The sequence below is a fragment of the Misgurnus anguillicaudatus genome, chromosome 2 (assembly GCF_027580225.2).
Source record: "Misgurnus anguillicaudatus chromosome 2, ASM2758022v2, whole genome shotgun sequence".
NCBI lineage: Eukaryota > Metazoa > Chordata > Actinopteri > Cypriniformes > Cobitidae > Misgurnus > Misgurnus anguillicaudatus.
This window is the reverse complement of record NC_073338.2, coordinates 5513469-5535894: the sequence shown is the minus strand read 5'-3', so window position 1 is coordinate 5535894 and position 22426 is coordinate 5513469. Positions and strand designations below refer to the sequence as shown.

The 22426-nt window shown below is 38.7% G+C and overlaps 1 protein-coding gene across 1 annotated transcript in view; it reads right to left on the bottom strand.

Moving 5' to 3' along the window:
* The window catches only part of fndc7rs1 (fibronectin type III domain containing 7, related sequence 1), an 80894-nt gene that overhangs the window by 14852 nt on the left and 43616 nt on the right, over positions 1 to 22426 (bottom strand). The window contains exons 34-44 of the mRNA XM_073871698.1: positions 21743 to 22000; positions 19051 to 19317; positions 17590 to 17853; positions 13571 to 13831; positions 12367 to 12627; positions 10724 to 10981; positions 10320 to 10586; positions 9279 to 9536; positions 7364 to 7630; positions 5546 to 5809; positions 3897 to 4157 (exon numbers count right to left, since the gene is read on the bottom strand). Of these exons, the coding sequence (XP_073727799.1) occupies positions 3897 to 4157; positions 5546 to 5809; positions 7364 to 7630; positions 9279 to 9536; positions 10320 to 10586; positions 10724 to 10981; positions 12367 to 12627; positions 13571 to 13831; positions 17590 to 17853; positions 19051 to 19317; positions 21743 to 22000 (2886 nt within the window). The remainder of the gene's footprint in view (positions 1 to 3896; positions 4158 to 5545; positions 5810 to 7363; positions 7631 to 9278; positions 9537 to 10319; positions 10587 to 10723; positions 10982 to 12366; positions 12628 to 13570; positions 13832 to 17589; positions 17854 to 19050; positions 19318 to 21742; positions 22001 to 22426) is intronic.

The window sequence follows — 22426 nt, the reverse complement described above, 5'->3', positions numbered from 1 at the left end:
AATGCAATAGATGAGAGAATTTTTTTCATCTAAGTGGAATACAACAGCATCACATTTCCAGTTTTGTTATTTTTGCATTCTGGGCCCATAAATCAAAAGTCTTAGTTCATGTAACTTTTCACATACAAAATTCATACACATAATCTTTCAAGTTCAGAATGTTTTAATCAATACCGATAATCCATTTCGCCTCTAAATGTTTTTACATTTGATCAAAGAATAAGAACTGATATGGGATCCAAATTGTTAATTAAGAGGTCATAAAGCTCTATTTAGCTTTACTGATGTTATATTGTTGTAAATTATTGTTTTTTATGAAATGACCATTTAGGTAATCAGTGTTTGCTTTGGTACACATGGACCCTTTACAAGACATTGGGCCTCATTTATAAAGCATGCACACGCACAGATTTGATCGTAAAGTGCACATACGTAAAAATCCACGGCAAAGTCCATATTTATAAATCTTTGACGTGAAAAAAAGTGCTTAGCGCTACGTCAAGGTCTGAGCAGACGTACGCACTTTTGCTTGTCAGACTGCTGCAGATTTTTGACAATATAAGCCATTCTTGCTGTTTGAAATTGGGTTTAAACATTGACAAGCGCTCTTTTATATGTCTGACATTAATTACGCATGGTTTAAAGGCGGAGATCTGACAAATTCAAGTTCATTTGCGATTTATGGATTTGAAACGGGTGTGCGCGTTTTCTGCGCGTACGTTCGCTTTATGAATCACACGTACGCATTTTTGTTAAATGATCGTAAGATCAAATGTAAGATGGTTTTTACGCAGCATTTTATAAATGAGGCCCCTTGGGTCTCATTCACCAAGCATGCATACGCACACACAAATGTGTTCGTAAAATGTGCGTACGGACGTTTTAACTTACAAATCATGATTTAACAAAAAACGTTCATACAAAAATTTCTTCTAAATGTTTGCAAAAACGTAAAAACAACTTAGACCACGTGTGCAATAATCATGAACAAGGAAAAAGAACCCTATAATATATATCTGTGTTATATATTTTATATATGTTTTTCCTTGCTCATGATTATTGCGTATGTGTGGTCTAAGTTGTTCTTACGGTTTTGCAAACATTTAAAATAAATTTTAGTATGACAGTTTTTGTTGAATCATGATTTGTAAGTCAAAACTGACGCAAGAGCATGTTTCGCTCTCTCTTCTCAATGAGCAGCGGGTCCTTGCACTGCAGTCTGTCTGTGTCTCACACCCCCGCAACGACAGAGCGATGGCAACGCACGGCAAATGTGCTCCTCTACACACTGCTCACGCATGCTGTATGAAACCGGTTTTAGAGTGAAAATGTATTGATTTTGGGGTATGCAACCCGAGCAAGACCTCGAACCTCATTTACCATATGTCACGTTTTTCGACGGCGCTATTTGGATTATCTATTATACTACCTCCCTACTTTTAAATACAAACTTTGAAGGCGGGTTCATGTGTTTACCGGAACCTAAAGTGTAATCTCATATACAGTGTTACGACGTAAATAGTCCTCAGATTGTATATTATATTTTATTACCATACGTTCATGCAAAATTTGATGTAAACAATAGACTATATATCTATATTTCATGGATTATACGCATTTGTGGACAAAAATGGTCATTGGATGATTCACATATCTAAAACAGACTGGATTCGACTTGTGATAAACACAAAGGTAAAAAGTCCTGTTTATTTTTTGCATGTTGTCATCCGGACCTCTTTCACAAAATACTACATATGATGCTAGAGCATCTGTATCTCAAAACGGTTTTACAGGGGATTTGGCTTAGCTAAAAGAGATGTAAATGAGCCCTATTGTCACTTCCAGCAGGAGAAAGGTGAGACTTTAGAGGCTAATTTATACGCTTTTTTGAGTTTCTACATTCAAATGGCCACAACTTCTCCAAATATTAACAGATTTCCATGTGTTACACATCGTTGGAAAGCTTAGAGACTACACTTTGAGAATCTACGAATAACTCAAAATGCCCCAGATCCGACTTGTGTCCCTACTTTCCGTGATCGGTCACATATACATTAACCACTACCTGTCCGCTAAAACCCACCCATCTGCTTTAGGCTATTTCTCCATTGGTTATCCCTGCTCTTACCCACATTATCAACTCATCTCTCTCCACTGGTATATTCCATACAGCTGAGGCTCATATAACCCTGCTGCTGAAACACACACTTAATCCTGTAATGTTACAAAACTACAGACCAGCATCTCTCGAGCAGGCAAGTCATTTAGAGCAGTGGTTCTCAACTCCAGTCCTCGGGACCCACTGCTCTGCACATTTTGGATGTCTATCATATCTGACACACTCAGTTCAGTTCATGGAATCTATCCTAACGAGCTGATGATCTGAATCAGGTGTGTTAAATAAGGGAGACATGCACAATATGCAGAGCAGTGGGTCCCGAGGACTGGAGTTGAGAACCACTGATTTAGAGTATCCTGGAGAGGTGACGTCTCTGAACCCCAACGTCTCGATTACGGGGTACCTCAAGGGTCAGTGCTTGGACCACTGATCTTTTCTATATTCATGACATCCCTAGGTTCTGTAACATGACTTTTCCTACCACTGTTATGTGGATGGCACACAACTCCATTTATCATTCCAGCCTGACGATCCAACGGTTTCTGGCCACATCTCAGCATGTCTGAGTGACATTTCACTGTGAATGAAGAATCATCATTTACAGCTGAACCTTGCAAACAACTGCTTGTGATATCGACTGACCCTTAGATTCATCACAACCACTAGGTTCATGGACCATTACACCTTCCAGGACAGCCAGAAACCTTGGAGTGGTAATTGATGATCAGCATAGCTTCCCGGATCATGTTGCCAGCACCACCTGCTCCTGTAGATTTATCCTTTACAACAATAGACCATTCATATCTGAGCATGATACACAAGTCCAGGCACTTGTCCTGTCCAGACTAGACTATTGCAGTGCGCTACTGACCAGATTCCCAGCCTGCACAACGAAACCCCTACAGATGTTCAAGAATACAGCGGAAATAGAGGTCTTTAATAAACCAAAGAGGGCGCATGTCACTCCTCTCTTTGCCAGGTTACACTTGCTTCCTATTGTCACTCGCATCAAATTCAAAGCCCTGCTCCTGGCCTTTAAAACCACCAGTGGGTCAGCACCCCTTACCTTCACTCACTTAAACAGAGTTATGTACACTCTAGATCCCTGCGGTTTACCTACAAGCAACATCTTGTGGTGTCATTCCAAAAAGAGAAAAAAATCACTTTTACATAACTTTTATGGATCTGTTCCACAACTGTGAAATGATCTGCTGGTTGCTACAAGATCTGCTGATTCTGTAGCAGTCTTTAAAAATCAGCTAAAAACCCATCTCTTCCGCCATCCTGACCACCTTACTTACTAATACAGAGTTTAATATCTTTTCTATTTTCCTATCTTTGTCTTTTCTATTCTGTTTTGTTAGCTATGTATACTGTGTTAGGCTTGATGAGGCTAGTTTTTGTGCACTTATGTATTGCTGTTCTCGTGTTGTTCTAATTGTTCCTGTTGTTTACCTCATGTGTAAATGCTTTGGATAAAAGTGTCTGCTAAATGACTAAATGTAAATGTATAGTGAAAGTCTAAAGCAATGCTGAAATCGCTATGTGGGGTTTGGTCATCATAAACCAAGAGCCTGTCCAGTATGGGTGATGTCAGTCAAAGTCATTTCAGAAACCAGTTTTTCTTTGGAATATTGTAAACTAATGAAATATGCACATTGAGACCAGAACCATATATTAAAAAAAGTAAATAAGATTAATTTTAAGATTTTAAATCCTCCAGAACTGGCATCAGAATCCATATAATAATACCCAGTTTATAAGCCTGTTTTCTTACCCGTTGTTATATTTGGTCCAATGCCAATTGAGCTGTTGCAGGTCGTCCCCTCCGCCACTGACTTGACAGTGCAGGTCTGTCCGCAGGGCATGTTAGTGATGTCACATCCTGTTGCAGTTGTCCTGCAGGTGTATGTCTGTCCATTTGAACATTCCAGTGTGGTCCTATAAGAAACCGTTCCGTTGCTGCTGGACCAGGACACGCTCACTGTGTTATTGCCGCAGTTAGTTTTGGACTGGATATTCTGTGGTGCATATGGGGCTAAAGAAGAAAAAAATATGTCATTCTGTGCTTATCTTATAAAGAAGCACCACACTCCTGCCCACATAAGCATTATTTTACAGAGCAATAAATACAAACAATTAAAGGCGGAGTCCATGATGTTTGAAAGCCAATGTTGATTTTTGAAATCACCTAAACAAACACGCCCCTACCCCAATTGAATCTGGACCTTCTGTTGATAGACCCGCCCCACACATACGCAACCCGGCATTTGATTTGATTGGCTATAAGTGTGTTTTGGTAGTCGGCCCGTCTCCTTTTCCAACGCGTTTTTCAAACATCGTGGACTCCGCCTTTAAGACGGCAAATGCATCAAGCAGTTTTGTTCATAAGATGACAAACTTAACATTTAACAATTTTAATTTTTTGGAGAAGCACTAATAAACTCGGTATCTTGAGCAATACAAACACATGTAGGCCACCATCACTGTTTTGGTTATACTTGCGTATGCCTATAAAATTAACAAATTCCATTACATGTTTTCATATTTTCATTTCTCTTTCATATTTTAGGCCCATTGGCTCAGTGTTTCCATATGACAATAAACTCTTGAATATTGAAGTGAAGTCACCGTTATCACAGATTCCAAAATGCGTAGTTTACACTGAGAGGAGGAAGTGTGGTTATCAAAAATGTACACTTTGAAACTCGTGACCCCAAAATGCAGTTGTTGTGTAAACGAACAGCCAAACCGCATAAAAACTTTAACCATTTATGTTTTTAAACATTGTCGTGTAAACGGCCCCTAAGGCCAAGCTCACAATACAGGATTTTTAGGATTTCTCATTAGTTATTGTAAAGTATCTATTTATGAATATGGCAGAAGCTTTTGTCCCAAGCGACTTACAGTGCATTACAAGGTATGCATTTAATCAGTATGTGTGTTCCCTGGGTTCAAACCCACAACCTTTTGCACTGCTAACGCAATGCTCTGCCACTGAGCTATACAGGAACAAGTAACCATGTAATCATCCCGATTTAAAATCCTAAATATCAAACATGTTTCATATGTTTAGGACGGGCCCATTTTGCTTGTGAGCACATCGTGATGTGTAAGATTTGATCTGTAAACATCATGATCATTACATGATAATCTGAGCCAAACATCGGAACCGATTGGGGTGCAGGACCCGATTTTCTTTTGGATTTTGGGAGGGGATAATCTGGGTAGATCTGGGCACATAATCCTGTATTGTGAACCCGTCCTTAGTCACAGTCAACTTCAAAGTACATTACCCCTAGTCCTTAGTCCCTCCATTTAAAGTTATTATTTAAATAATTAATTCGCCAGAAAATATTGTCTGATTGTTTAGAAATGTTATAGGTCATCTCTCCTTTACATGAGGCACTTTGTGTTTGCTGTTACCTGTCTGTCTCTGCAGTGTGTTGCTTGTACTGGTGCACTGGCCTTGTGTTGCGTTCACACCAAATGTGTACGTCTGACCACACTGCAGTCCGTCCACTACACAGGATTGACCGTTCAAAGGTCCGCAGCCCAGCCGGACACCCTGAGTGTTCACAGCGCTGACTGAGAACACAACTCCACTCGATGCTGAGCCGGACCACGTCACATTAGCGGACCGAGAACTACAGTTCAGAACAGCATCAGACAGAACCGGTGCACACGGTGCTAAGAGAGATAAGGAGATAAGAGAAGATTTTAAACAGTCTGTTGTACATGACAGAAGTTACAATAATACCATCTTTTCTGAACGTAGTTACACTACAATTACGGTAATACCACGTTTAGTACTTTGGAATACTATGTATTTTAAAATGCATAGTACAGTGGTGTGAAAAAGTGTTGTCCCCTTCCTGATTTTTGTTTTGCATGTTTGTCACACTTTTAGACTTTTTTACAGATTTAAATATTAATAAAAAATAACACAAGTAAACACAACATGCAGTTTTTAAATAAAGGTTTTGATTATGAAGAGAAAACAAAATCCAAACCCACATGGCCCTGTGTGATAAAGTCTTTGCGTCCCTAAACCTAATAACTGGTTGGGCCACCCTTAGCAGCAACAACTGCAATCAAATGTTTGCGATATCTTGCAAAAGTCTCTTACAGCGATGTGGAGGAATTTTGGTCCACTCCTCTTTGCAGACTTGTTGTAATTCAGTCACATTGGAGGGTTTTCAAGCATGAACCGCCTTTTTAAAGTCATGCCACAGCTACAGCATCTCAATACGATTGAGATCAGGACTTTGAATAGGCCACTCCAAAGTCTTTTTGTTTTTCTTCAGCCATTCAGATGTGAACTTGCTAGTGTGTTTTGGATCAATGTCCCACTGCAAAACCCAAGTTCACCTCAGCTTGAGTTCACAAACAGATGCCCGTACATTCTCCTTCAGGATGTTTTGGTAGACAGCAGAATTCATGCTTACATTTATCACCCTACCACCACCATATTTTACTGTTGGTATGATGTTCTTTTTCTGAAATGTTGTGTGTAAGCTATGCAACAAGGAATTCACATATCACCACAGCACATCGAGCCTCAAGTATCATCTCAATGCAAAACATATAGCAGCTAGCGTGGACATTAGCCCGACACCGAGTACAACGACTTGGTTGAACAAAAATAAACAATATTTTGTTGCTTAAGCTTATGTATTCAGTCATTCATTATTCATGGTATACTAAAAATCCATGTGAAAAAATAACTTCTCAATTTTCTCAGGTCAAATATTTATGTGTGATTAAAATGTGATTAATTTCGATTAATTAATTACAAAGCCTCCAATTAATTAGATTAATTTTTTGGAGTCCCAGCCCTACTGAAATGATGTGTTACTTTTATGCCATACATGATGGGACGAACAGTGGACATACATAACAGTGGCAAAAATATTTGGAGACTTCTGGTATACTTAAAAAAAAATGGGAGAGGATGTTTGTAGTATATTAAATATTTTTCAAATGCCATTTATTTTAAAGTTTGATGGCACAGGCACCCTTTTCGATCATAACATTTAAAATGATTTAAGTAATTAAAAATTTGCTAACTGCAGTAATGTGCCTCTTAAAGTGTTCAAATACTACTGTATTTAAGTACTATGGTATTAGCATCTGTAACATCACATTTACGTGGCCACCACAGTGCATTTTGTAAGTCTGACTCTGAACTGTAGACAAACTTTTGGTTTAGTATAATTTTGTACGTGTGTAAGTCACCCTAACCTGTGGTAAAGTTGGACATCATGTTGGCTGTACTACTACAGTTGTTTCTGGTAGCAGTGACGCTGATGTTGTATTGACTGCCACACTGTAGATTGGTAAGAGTGCAGTTTGAGTTTGTTGTATTACACTGAACACCAGCAGAGGACCCCGCGGTGCCATTGGCTCTCGCTGTGTATTGAACTCCAGGTATAGAGGTCCAGGAAACTAAGGCGGTGTTAGAAGAGCAGTCTGACAACACTGCAGAGACAGAGCTGGGTGGACAGGGTCCTATAGAGGAGGAAAAAACAGAAAGGAACTTTTTAAAGTAATTTTTCCTCCCTAAAAAATAAAAAATCAGCCCATAATTTACTCACCTTAACTCTTTCCCCGCCATTGACGAGTTATCTCGTCAATTAAGAGAAAACATTTGCATAAAAAACTCCTGATGAGTCAGACCGCGATTATCCACTATAAGGCACACTTACCCAATTTATATATTAAAAAAAATTACTTTTACACTGTTTATGTTTATAAAATTGTTCTGAATCTGAGCTCTAACAAAATCCCTTCACAAAAATGCAATTATTTCAGCTTTTTGCTAAAAAATTTGTATTAGAGTTGTAAGAGTTTATAAGCAGAGAAAAAATATAGATAGGATGAAAGTTTTTTTCCCCCGTTTTGTTTGTTTGTTTGTTTGTTTGTTGTTCACTATTTGTTTGAAAGCAGTGGGTTAGTTTATAGCCAAATACATTTAGAGTTATGTTAAATAATATCATGTCTCTTAGTCACTATTTAATGCCATTACAAAGTTTTTTTAAGTGGTAGGGCTGTCGTGCCATCTTTTTTATCTAAATGTGTTTACATTTAAAAGGCAGGATATTGATTGATAAATACGCTAAAATATGAAATGTTTTCTCTCACAAACTTCAGAAGACCAATATTTAACCACCAGAGTTTTTTTATTTATTTTTCTGATAATGGATGGGCTTCAAACAGCGACAACTATTGAATGCCATTACAAAGCTTCAGGAAGAGCCATGCAGGATATTATTTGGGAGGGGTCTATTTTATGCATTATTACTACTGTTATTACTAATGACTTATTATTAATGTTAAAGAGTTGGATTTCTCATGCTAAACTTAGGCAAAGTGTAAAAATTGTTTCTGTGCCGAATTTACTTTGCCATGGTTTGTCCAAGTTTCGGTATCTGTCGTTAATAAATCTGAAAAACCTAAAGACTCTTTGGATATATGAAGATGTAATACTACTACATAGGTACTCAAGATTAACATGAGATAAACAGAAACAGCGTGTGTTATGTGAGCTTTAATATAACTCTAAATGTGTTTTGCTGAACAAGCAAGTCATATCATCTAAGATGGCATTAATGTGAGTAAATAATGGGGTAATGTAAGGGTTTTGTCTCGTGTCCTGTTTTGTGTTTTGAACTTTTATTTTGATAACCTGTTCTGTTCTGGCTTTTATTTTTATATCTTGTCTTGTCACACTTCACTTCCCACTTCCTGTGTATTTGTATAAAACCGGTAAAATCAGACCTGCGAAGTATTGTATGTATGTCTGTCTCTGCTGCATTACCAAGCGTTTATCCTGTTGCCTGTTTATCTGTTCCTGTTTTTGACCTGTGCCTGTTTCTTTGGATTTTGCTTGTTTGCTACCTGCCTTGACCTCTTGCCTGTATATGTGGATTACTCTTTTGGATTGCCCTTTACTGGATTTGTTTGCCAGCCCTTCTGGGATTTTTACAATAAACCTCCTTGCACATGGATTCTAATCTCTCTCGCTTTATGTAAGCAGCCCACGTTACAGGTAATTACAACTTTCCTATGAATTATTCCTTTAATCTGTGTATTTCCTGTAATATTTAATGTTAGTCACAGTGGACGTGAGCAAATCTTTGTCTGAATGATACCGTACCTGCTGTTATCTGACTGGTCACACTCTTGGCGATACAGCCGTTGCCCTGAGCGGCCACAGTAATATTATAGGTTTGTCCACAGCCGATGGCAGGAATAACGCAGGATGTGGATGTGGAGTTACACGTCAGATTGCCAGCCGTGGATACAGCTTTAGCGCAGTAACTCAGTGATCCATTACTTGACTGCCAGCTGATGCGAACAGCACCTGTTTGACAGTCTAACAGCTGACTGACCACAGACTCGGGAGCGCAGGGTGCTGAAAGACAAAAACATAGTGTTCATTTAGGATGTTATATGGACTCTTTCAGATTAAATACAACATCTAAGGCAGGGGTGTCAGTGCTCGGTCCTGGATGGCCGAGAGTTTAGCTACAACCTTAATCAAACACAGCTAAAGCAGCTAATTAAAGTCTTACTAAGCATACTAGAAACAACATTTTATTGATTAATCCCTTAGCACGCGACTAGTTGCACACTTCAAGCAATAACTTTGTGATAGATAAACGATACAGGAAAATGTGCTGGAGTGTTTAAGAAAGGCAGCAATGTTGAGCTTATATTTTTGATGAAGCACCTTTCCTAGTAAAACAAAACTTGAGGTGTAAAGTTTTAAGGTGCGACTACTTTGCTAAATGGATGAGCATCTGGCTGTGTGTTTTATACATCACATGGGGGTGTATTGTACTCCATGCTAATAGAAAGTTGTGTACAGGTATCAAGCAACTATTGTTTGTGTTATGGTTATAATTGAAACACTGTGATACATGCATATTTAGTTGCATATAGTCATATCTAGTGTTATGTTGCAAAAGCTTTAACTTACACCTGTCTGTATGACAATACCAGACTAGAAAAGAATTCAAATGGTGGTTTGATGATATCAGCTTTGCTGATTTGCACATTGAGTTGTGAAGAGGTGATATGTTAGTTGAAAGCAGTCTAATTCAGTGGCTTAAAAAGCTTTGAAAGCACCTTCGATAAATGACATTAAGGTTACGTTTCTAATTCAGTTACACACATTCAAACCACTAAGGCTTACCTGTGATCAGAGAGCCAGTCATCTGTGCGCTGGCGTTGCACGTCTGTCCGAGAGTCTGTACGGTCACTGCATACGTATCACCACACTGCAGAGAGCTCAGAGCACAGTTTGTGATGGAGCTGTTGGAAACACAGGTAGCCCTGTTACCACGAGATGAAAGGGCAGATACAGCATAACCCTGAGCACCTGTCCCATTCTGCCACGACACAGTGGCTGTCCCACGCACACAGTCCAATGTTGCATTGATGGAGCTGGCTGCACAAGGAACTATGGGTAAAACAAATACTAAGAATCAGAACATTTAATCGGATTACCAGCTTTTCTTCTGCATTTCATAAGCTATTTAAACAAACAGTAAGCAGGACAAAGGACATAGATTATGATTTGTTTATGTTTATAGATACCTGACTGGGTACTGGCAGAACTTGGAGTGCTGGTGCACAGATTATCTGATGCGGTCACATCAACAGAGTACACCTGACCACAGCTCAGCCCTGTGATATTACACTGCGAGCCTGAAGACTGGCAGGTGGTGGACAGGCCACTTGTGTCCCGTAAAGTGGCTGTGTAGTTCTGTCCACCTGCACTAGGTGTCCATGAAACCACTAATGCATTCAATCCACAGTCCACAGTGGGCAGGACATTCTGTGGGCTGCAAGGCACTAGAATAGAAAAAAGGGAAATTGTTCATCTTAATTGGTTCTGCTTGTTGTGTCATAGCTGATCAGTTTGTATTAGTATTGATTCTTTTACACTTTAATTGCCTTGATGAGTGTAGTTGTCTTTTGCTCGGTTGACATATTTCTAGGGCAACTAACAATTACAGTGGCAAGATAAAGTATGTAGATGAACTGGTTTTCTACAGTGATTTGCCATAAAATATGATCTGATCCTCGTCTAGGTCACAACAATAGACAAACACTGTGTGCATAAGCTGACAACACACAAATAATTCTAATTTCTATGTGTCTTTATGTGTCTTTATACATTCACAGTGCTGGAGGAAAATGTAAGTGAACCTATAGACTAATTACTTTAATACAAGCTTATTTGTGTCAGAAGTTGGCAAACTGGAGTCAAATTAATAAAAATAGTTTAAAGGTGTGGTTTAGTGCTACTTTGATTGATAAAAAGACACTCCAAGATTTTAAGACCATCCTTAAAAAGCATCTTTTCTTATGAACCATGCCTTGCAAGAAAGTGCTCTCTAAAGAGATCTGATCAACAATTGTTGCACTCCATAAGGCCGAAAAGTGATACAAAACAATTTCAAAATGTTTATGTGTACATCATTGCTATGTTATAAAGGTAGGTTACACAAACATCTCTATTATTAAAAATTTGTACATTGAATTTTGTTTATAAGGTTTGACGTTATTAAATAATTTCTGTATCCAGTGAAATTACATGACAAAAGGCTGAACGACTCAGACCCAAAGACTCGAGAGATGAACAAATCAAATCTATATTCGCTATGAGCTGCATAGCCTTATATCGGAAAAGATCGAATGACTCGAGTCAAACCCGAAAAACCCGAGACATGAACTAATCAATTTTGTTTTCGGACAGCATACACAGCCTGTAGGACTTTGTCATGCAACAGAAGATATAAGAAGATATAAAAAACCTGCGATGAGTTGTACGAAATCTTTCCTAACTAACCAATCATGATGATTTTCATAATCGGTTATTTCATCGATTAGTTGTTGCAGCCTTACATGTTTACTATTGAAACATAGTTTGAAAAGCTTAAAGTAGACAATAAACTTTAGTTTAATTTGCAGCCATGAATCATGCTTTGGATTATACCTTTACTAGTTAAAAGTGTATTTCGTTTGATTTATGAAAAAGAGACTGTATGTGTTTCAGATGATTTCTGCCACTGGTGTATATACATATGTGGTCTAAATTTTTATTCACTGCCAAGTATTCAATACGAAGTATGTACAAAGTAAGTTGCAGTGGACAAAAAATGTGTGGCTACTAAAAATGGTCCCAAAAAGTAGACAAGCAGAACAACAAGGTTGATGAGTTTTTGGATTGTTACCTGATTGGATCTGTACAGGTGCACTGGCATCACTGTTGTAGTTTGTGTTTACAGCCCTCACTGTGACCGTGTATCGCTGTCCGCAGGCCAAAGGTGAAAGGACACATGAGGTGGACGCTGAGGTGCAGTTAACCGATTGGCCATTAACACTGCTGGCTGTCACGGAGTAAAGCACCACTCCTTGGCTGCTCCCCCAGGTTACTGTTGCTGTGTTACTGCTACAGTTCACATTGGCAGATACATTTTGTGGTGCGCATGAAGCTGGATAAATGACACAGCTTAGTGTTAATGTCAACATGAAATTAAATACATTTTCTCATTTTACAATAATGTGATGCATTACATGTTGTATTTGATGGTCAAAAATGGGTGTGGATGTGAAATCCTCAAATTTACAACAGACATTTTCAGTTGCCTTCTAGCCTCGGATCAAAATCACCATCTCAGATCAATATCTCAGGGTAATGCTTCTTTTAAAAAATTTATCAACGTTGATCATCATCATAATATTGCCAAAACTACTGGTGTATTAACGTAAACCATTATTAAAATTGTGGCATTATCTATAGTATGCAACATTACCCACTGACATTACCAACTGGCATACATACAGTAAACATTACCAACTACCTGCTTGCTAGATCCCACCCACCTAATTCATGCAATTTCTCCATTGGTTATTTTCAAAATTTTCAACTCCTCTTTCTCCACTGGTACATTCCCCACAACTTGCCTACCCCCGCTCTAAATCATCTGTAATGATCCCACTGAATCTATCTGCGCTTTTGACACTGTCAGTCACCACATCCTCCTGTTGACTCTCAAGCTATGGGTGTCTCTGGAACGGCACTATTATGGTTCAAGTCTTACCTCTTCAGGCAGGTCAACCCCAATGTCTCAATACTGGGGTACCTCAAGGCTCAGTGTTGCACCACTGGTCTTTTCTATATACATGGCATCCCTAGGTTCTGTATTTCGGAAAAAATACTTTTCCTACCACTGCTATGTAAGACCAGCATAAGTTTTGTTTTGGTGCTGGTATGCTGGTGACCACCAGCTAAACCAGCATGGACCAGCATGGGAATTTTGATGCTGTTTTTTCAGCAGGGTTGAGACCAGAAGAATATATTAAGAAAGTAAATAAGATTATTTTAATTTCAAATGCTCCAGAACTGACACTATGTTAACTGTTGGTTTTTCTAACCTGTTGTGATATTTGGTCCAATGCCAATAGAGCTGTTGCAGGTCGTCCCCTCCGCCACTGACTTGACTGCGCAGGTCTGTCCGCAGGGCATGTTAGTGATGTCACATCCTGTTGTATTAGTCCTGCATGTGTATGTCTGTCCATTTGAACATTCCAGTGTGGTCCTATATGAAACCGTTCCATTGCTGCTAGACCAGGACACACTCACTGTATTATTGCTGATGTTTGTTATGGACTGGATATTCTGTGGTGGATATGGGGCTAAAGACGAGAAAAATATGTAATATGGTGCCAATAGTGCTACCAAACACAATGTTAAAACAACATTTTCTGAATTTACAGCCCCGGTGCAGGGGTGCTACTGCTAATTTCCAATCGGGTTACTAAAATGTTGAGCTGTTGCTGTCAATTGGATACATGCATTTGGGTCCGCAAGTAAGCATTGAAAATGTGACACTGGCAAATGACATCAAGTCACACCCGCAGTGTGAAATGGACACCACCCGCAGTCACATGGCACAAAAAAATCGTTTAGAGTCAACAAATCAAAATTGGGCATCGAGGTCTGCAATGTAAATTTAGCCTAAGTGACCCTGGACTATAAGGTGACAAAATTTTGTAAACTTTTTTGGAGAAGCGTTTAATAAACTCAGTATCTTGAGCAGCACAAACACATGTAGGCCACCATCACTGTTTTGGTTATATTCTTGCAAGCCTATAGACAGTCTTTGATAATATTTGCAATGACGCTTATGCAGCACTGTACTGTATGTTGAGCAGCAAACGCGAGCCTGCGTGCACAATCAAGCATGAGCAGAGGGAGAAAGTCTCTCACTCTGCGCTGGTTAATTTGATAGCATCATCAAAGACCTCATTGTTCCTCATTGGCATTTTCACTTGTTTGACTGAACACTGAAAATTATTTTTTTGCTATTTTCAACCAAATAATTTCAATTGCTGAACATTCAGTGCATCCCTACTCTAGTCCTTATTACTCAAATCCCTCCTTCGTAGTAATTCATTATTGCAGCTTTTGATACAGTTAATCATTCAATTCTTTTATCACGACTTGAGAACTGTGTAGGTATTAAGGGCATTGCCCTTTAATGGTTTCAGACATATCTGTCTGATAGGAGTTTTTCTGTTCACCTTGGTGATTTTGGTTCCTCTGTTGCACCAATTACTTGTGGTGTACCCCAGGGCTCCATATTGGGACCAGTTTTATTTTCGCTGTATATGCTACCAGTAGGAGCCATTTTTAAAAAACACGACATCCCATTCCACTATTATGCGGACGATGTACAGATTTATCTGCCATTGAAAACAAATGATAAATCCTCAGTTCAGCCATTGTTAAACTGCCTTCGAGATTTAAAAATATGGCTAGAACAAAATTTTCTATGCCTCAACGATAGTAAGACTGAAGTGGTTGTGTTTGATCATTTGGGTGAATTGAGTGCTGGTCTTGATGTACTTGGCGACCTAAGTTCATACAGTATTGTTCAAAATAATAGCAGTACAATGTGACTAACCAGAATAATTAAGGTTTTTAGTATATTTTTTATTGCTACGCGGCAAACAAGCCACCAGTAGGTTCAGTAGATTCTCAGAAAACAAACAAGACCCAGCAACCACGACACGCACGCTCCCAAGGCTGCGCAACCGGGCAACTAGCCGAAAGGGGTGTGTTCAAAAAAACAGCAGTGTTTACCTTTGACTGTACAAACTCAAAACTATTTTGTACAAACATTTTTTTTTCTGGGATTTAGCAATCCTGTGAATCACTAAACTAATATTTAGTTGTATGACCACAGTTTTTTAAAACTGCTTGACATCTGTGTGGGACCTCTTAGCTGTTATTCCACTCCATGATTCTTTAACAACATTCCACAATTCATTCACATTTCTTGGTTTTGCTTCAGAAACAGCATTTTTGATATCACCCCACAAGTTCTCAATTGGATTAAGGTCTGGAGATTGGGCTGGCCACTCCATAACATTAATTTTGTTGGTTTGGAACCAAGACTTTGCCCGTTTACTAGTGTGTTTGGGTCATTGTCTTGTTGAAACAACCATTTCAAGGGCATGTCCTCTTCAGCATAGGGCAACATGACCTCTACAAGTATTATAACAAATGCAAACTGATCCATGATCCCTGGAATGCGATAAATAGGCCCCACACCATAGTAGTAGAAACATGCCCATATAATGATGCTTGCCTCTCCATGCTTCACTGTCTTCACTGTGTACTGTGGCGTGAATTCAGAGTTTGGGGGTCGTCTCACAAACTGCCTGTGGCCCTTGGACCCAAAAAGAACAATTTTACTCTCATCAGTCCACAAAATGTTCCTCCATTTCTCTTTAGGCCAGTTGATGTGTTCTTTGGCAAATTGTAACCTCTTTTGCACATGCCTTTTTTTTAACAGAGGGTCTTTGGGAGGGATTCTTGAAAATAGATTAGCTTCACACAGATGTCTTCTAACTTTCACAGTACTTACAGGTAACTCCAGACTGTCTTTGATCATCCTGGAAGTGATCATTGGCTGAGCCTTTGCCATTCTGGTTATTCTTCTATCCATTTTGATGGTTGTCTTCCGTTTTCTTCCACGTCTCTCTGGTTTTGCTCTCCATTTTAAGGCATTGGAGATCATTTTAGCTGAACAGCCTATCATTTTTTGCACCTCTTTATAGGTTTTCCCCTCTCCAATCAACTTTTTAATCAAAGTACGCTGTTCTTCTGAACAATGTCTTGAACGACCCATTTTCCTCAGCTTTCAAATGCATGTTCAACAAGTGTTGGCTTCATCCTTAAATAGGGGCCACCTGATTCACACCTGTTTCTTCACAAAATTGATGACCTCAGTGATTGAATGCCACACTACTATTTTTTTGAACACACCCCTTTCAACTAATTTAACGAATTGCCCAATTGCACAGCCTTAAGAGCGTGCATATCATGAATGCTGGGTCTCATTTGTTTTCTGAGAATCTACTGAACCTACTGGTAACTTGTTTGCCACGTAGCAATAAAAAAATATACTAAAAACCTTGATTATTCTGGTTAGTCACATTGTACTGCTATTATTTTGAACAATACTGTATATCCGTCCCTTTACTAAGAACCTTGGGGTTATTTTTGATAGTGCTTTTAAATTTGAGAGACAGATAAGCTCTGTAGTAAAATCGAGTTTCTTTCAATTGAGATTGCTGGCCAAGGTTAAGCCTTATTTGCCACGGAAAGATTTTGAGAAGGTAATTCATGCCTTTATAACGTCTCGATTGGATTACTGCAATGCCCTTTATGTAGGTTTAGATCAGTCATCTCTTAAACGTTTGCAGTTGGTTCAAAATGCAGCGGCTCGGCTTTTAACTGGGACAAGGAAACGGGAGCATATTACCCCAGTTTTGGCTTCGCTGCATTGGCTTCCGGTTAATTTTTAGAATTGATTTTAAAATTTTATTGTTTGTATTTAAGATTTTAAAGGGAAGGGCAACTTTCTATTTATCAGAGCTGTTACATGTCTATACTCCAGCTAGATCATTGAGGTCATCAAATCAGGTGCTTCTAAATGTTCCACGGTCCAGGCGTAAGAATAGAGAAGACCGAGCATTTTCTGTGGTGGCGCCTAAACTATGGAAGGGCTTACCGGTTCATATAAAAACAGCCGAAACACTTGAGAGTTTTAAGTCTTTGCTCAAGACATATTTTTATTCTTTGGCTTTTAATGTAAATTGAGTGATGAGATATTTTGACAGTGTTATGTGTTAGCTGATGTACGTTGATGTGATTATGTGTAGTTCTTAATTATGTGAAGCACTTTGGTCAACTCTTGTTGTTTTTAAATGTGCTATACAAATAAAGTTGAAGTTGAATTTATTTGCCAGATAACATTGTCTGATTGTTTAGAAACGTTGTAGCGCATCTCTTCTTGACATGAGGCACTTTAACATGAGGTTTTATTACATTGTACATTGTACAGCAGAATGAAAGGAATGTTTGTGAGACAGATTGCTGTTACCTGTCTGTCTCTGCAGTGTGTTGCTTGTACTGGTGCACTGGCCTTGTGTTGCGTTCACACCAAATGTGTACGTCTGACCACACTGCAGTCCGTCCACTACACAGGACTGACCATTTAAAGGTCCGCAGGCCAGCTGGACACCCTGAGCGTTCACAGCGCTCACAGAGACCAAAACTCCACTTAACGCTGAACCGGACCACGTCACATTAGCAGACAGAGAACTACAGTTCAGAACAGCGTCAGACAGAACCAGTGCACACGGTGCTAAGAGAGATAAGGAGATAAGAGAAGATTTTAAACAGTCTGTTGTACATGACAGAAGTTACAATAATACCATCTTTTTTAATATAGTTACACTATGATTATGTTAATACCACATATAGTACCTTGAAATACTGTGTATTATAAAATGGATTGTATATGAATTTGGTAATCCCACACAACCATGGTACACAACAGTGGCAAAAATATTTGGACATCTTATATCTGTTTTATCTGTTGTTACACTTTTAGAATGTTATGAACCCAATTTAACACAGCTGAAGCAGCTAATCAAGGTGTTCAGGGTTGCTTGATAATTTAAGATAGGTGTAGGAGTAGGGTATCAGACATCTGACCTAGGGTTTGCACAGTGTGAAACGTCAGATTATGAATACCCAGGGTTATCTCTTAATCCCTGGTTAAGTACGAACAGTATGAAACGTGAAACAGATAACCCAGGATTCCATTAACCCGGGGTTTAGAATAACCCAAGGTTTAGAATAGTAAATAAATAAAGAAATAGTAATAAAACTAGTTCCATTGTAAAAAGCATGTGACGACTTGGCCCAATGTCATTTAGACAACTTGCTCCAAAATAACAAGTGTGCTAATGTTGACTAAATCTCAGGGTTAGCTCAAAATTTGCTCAAGCTCAAGTATCAAAAGACACATTATTGTCTCTACTATTTTGTGCAAAATAATAATTTGTAACATTCATACCTAACAAAGATGTATTGCATAAAATTTTTTACCTTTTAAGCCAAAAATATAAGAAAATTGTGCTAACATCAGATTAGAGCGATCTTGACCAAATGTGAACACGAAGTTGACTATAGAAGTCGTCGTCACACAAAGTTATTTTTGAAATAGATCATTGAAATTTGGTTACCATTGTGATGTCAGATCTTATTATAATAATACCACCCCTTAATCTGCACTATCCATCCATGGCACCGCCATTTAGTGCAGAAAGAGAGAGAGAAAATAATTGATAGCACAAGAGTTTCAATTTCAACAAACCACCATTATGCCGATTAGTGTTTGCATTTCAATACTACTATTTTAAAGTAACATGATATTAGCATCTGTAACATCACTTTAACATGGCCATCACAGTGCATTTTGCAAGAGGATGTCTGAACTGTAGACCAAATTTCGGTTTAGTATCATTTTAAAATGGAGTGTGTAAGTCACCCTAACCTGTGGTAAAGTTGGACATCATGTTGGCTGTACTACTACAGTTGTTTCTGGTAGCAGTGACGCTGATGTTGTATTGACTGCCACACTGTAGATTGGTAAGAGTGCAGTTTGAGTTTGTTGTATTACACTGAACACCAGCAGAGGACCCCGCGGTGCCATTGGCTCTCGCCGTGTATTGAACTCCAGGTATAGAGGTCCAGGAAACTAAGGCGGTGTTAGAAGAGCAGTCCAACAATACAGCAGAGACTGAACTGGGTGGACAGGGTCCTATAGAGGAGGAAAAAGACAGCCTATTAAAGGAAAGTGAAAATCAGCCCATTATACACTCACCTTAATGCCATCGCAGGTGTATATGACTTTGTTTTTAGCCGAAAACATTCAGAATTATATTAAATAGTATCCTGGCTCTTCCTAGCTTTGTAATGGCATGAAAAGTCCCATTAAAAGTCCAGCTATTATTAGAAAAATTAATCCATCAGATTCCATGTCAGTATGCAAGACAGTCACTGGTTCTTGCGAGTCTTGTTACTAAACGTCATTTACGTTGTGATAAACCACGAGACGCGGAAGGATCACTAATCGTCTTACAGTGAGGAATATAAGTATTTGAACACCCTGCTATTTTGCAAGTTCTCCCACTTAGAAATCATGGAGAAGTCTGAAATTGTCATCGTAGGTGCATGTCCACTGTGAGAAACATAAGCTAAAAAAATCCAGAAATCACAATGTATGATTTTTAACTATTTATTTGTATGATACAGCTGCAAATATGTATTTGAACACCTGAGAAAGTCAATGTTAATATTTGGTACAGTAGCCTTTGTTTGCAATTACAGAGGTCAAACGTTTCCTGTAGTTTTTCACCAGGTTTGCACACACTGCAGGATGGATTTTGGCCCACTCCTCCACACAGATCTTCTCTAGATCAGTCAGGTTTCTGGTCTGTTGCTGAGAAACATGGAGTTTGCGCTTCCTCCAAAGATTCTCTATTGAGTTTAGGTCTGGAGACTGGCTAGGCCACGCACGTTTAGTGAAAATTTGACGAAAAAGTTCTATTTTGGTCTCATCTGACCACATGATTCTCTCCCATGACTCCTCTGGATCATCCAAATGGTCATTGGCAAACTTAAGATGGGCCTGGACATGTGCTGGTTTAAGCAGGGGAACCTTCCGTGCCATGCATGATTTCAAACCATTACGTCTTAGTGTATTACCAACAGTAACCTTGGAAACGGTGGTCCCAGCTCTTTTAAGGTCATTGACCAGGTTCTCCCGTGTAGTTCTGTGCTGATTTCTCACTTTTATTAGGATCATTCAGACCCCATGAGGTGAGATCTTGCATGGAGCCCCAGTCCGAGGGAGACTGACAGTCATGTTTAGCTTCTTCCATTTTCTAATGATTGCTCCAACAGTGGACCTTTTTTCACCAAGCTGCTTGGCAATTTCCTTGCAGCCCTTTCCAGCCTTGTAGAGGTGTACAATTTTGTCTCTATTGTCTTTGGACATTTCTTTGGTCTTGGCCAGGCTAGTAGTTGGATTCTTACTGATTATATGGAGTGGACAGGTGTCTTTATGTAGCTAACAAACTCAAACAGGTGCATCTAATTCAGTATAATGAATGGAGCAGAGGTGGACAGTTTAAAGGCAGACTAACAGGTCTTTGAGGGTCAGAATTCTAGCTGATAGACAGGTGTTCAAATACTTATTTGCAGCTGTATCATACAGATAAATAGTTAGAAAATCATATAGTGTGATTTCTGGATTTTTTTTAGATTATGTCTCTTACAGTTGACATGCACCTACGATGAAAATGTCAGAACCCTCCATGATTTCTAAGTGAGAGAACTTGCAAAATAGCAGGTTGTTCAAATACTTATTTTCCTCAAATTACATACTGCGGTAGGGCTGTTGTTACATATTTTATATATTCTATATATTCTAGATGTGCTTACATTTAACTCATTCACCGCCAGCCTTTTTGAGGAAAGTTGCCCACCTGCATTTTTGTGATTTTAACAAAAGTTTCACAAAATTCCTTGCAGGAAAAATTATCTTCTATAAATATATAAACATACAAATTATATCAAATTAAAGAACACACCCTCTGCTTTCAAACAAACAATAAACAAACAAACAAACAAACAAACAAAATGGGGAAAAAAAGTTTCATTATATATTTACTTTTTCCTCTTAATTTAACCACTGAAATATGGATATTTCTCTTCAAAAATACAAAATTTTGAGCAAAAAGCTTAAAAAATTTCGTTTTTGTAAAGGAATTTATGTTAGAGATCAGACTCAGAATGACTATCAAACATAGAGGCAGTTAAAATAAATCATTAAATCTTTTTAACTTCCGTTTTTGATCAATTCGTTTGGCGCCATCTAGTGGATAAAAGCGATATTACACTTTCACTTTGAAATTTGTCCAGAAAGGCGTATTTATTAGTTGAATATTAACTCCTAATTGACGAGATAACTCGTCAATGGCGGTGAATGAGTTAAAAAGCAGGCTATTGATTGCTATATACGCTATAATATGAAAAAAATGTTAATGCATGGGCTTTAAACTGCGGCCACTTTACAAAAATAGTGTTGCTTTAAATATTCATATTTATTCTAAGGGTTTTTTAAAATTTTGAATGTTAGTCACCGTGGGCATGAGCATATCTTTGTCTAAATGATACTGTACCTGCTGTTATCTGACTGGTCACACTCTTGGCGGTACAGCCGTTGCCCTGAGCGGCCACAGTGATATTATAGGTTTGTCCACAGCTGATGGCAGGAATAATGCAGGATGTGGATGTGGAGTTACACGTCAGATTGCCAGCCGTGGATACAGCTTTAGCGCAGTAACTCAGTGATCCGTTACTTGACTGCCAGCTGATGCGAAGAGCACCTGTTTGACAGTCTAACAGCTGACTGACCACAGACTCAGGAGCGCAGGGTGCTGAAAGACAAAAACATAGTGTTCATTTAGTATGTTATATGGACTCTTTCAAATTAAATACAACATCTAAGGCAGGGATGCCAGTGCTCGGTTCTGGAGGGCCAGTGTCCTGCAGAGTTTAGCTACAACCCTAATCAAACAGAGCTGAAGCAGCTAATTAAAGTCTTACTAAACATACTAGAAACTTTTAGGCAGGTGTGCTAAGATTGGAGCTGAACTCTGCAGAATCCTCCAGGTTCAAGTTTGGGCACCCCTGATCTAAGGTGTGTATGTTATTTATTGAATTACCAACATAATCGATTCATCCCTTAGCACACAACTAGTTGCACGCTTCATGCTATAACTTTATGATAGATGAACATCACAGAAAAGTGCTGGAGGATTTAATGTAAAGCCGCAATGTTGAGCTCATATTTTTGATAAACA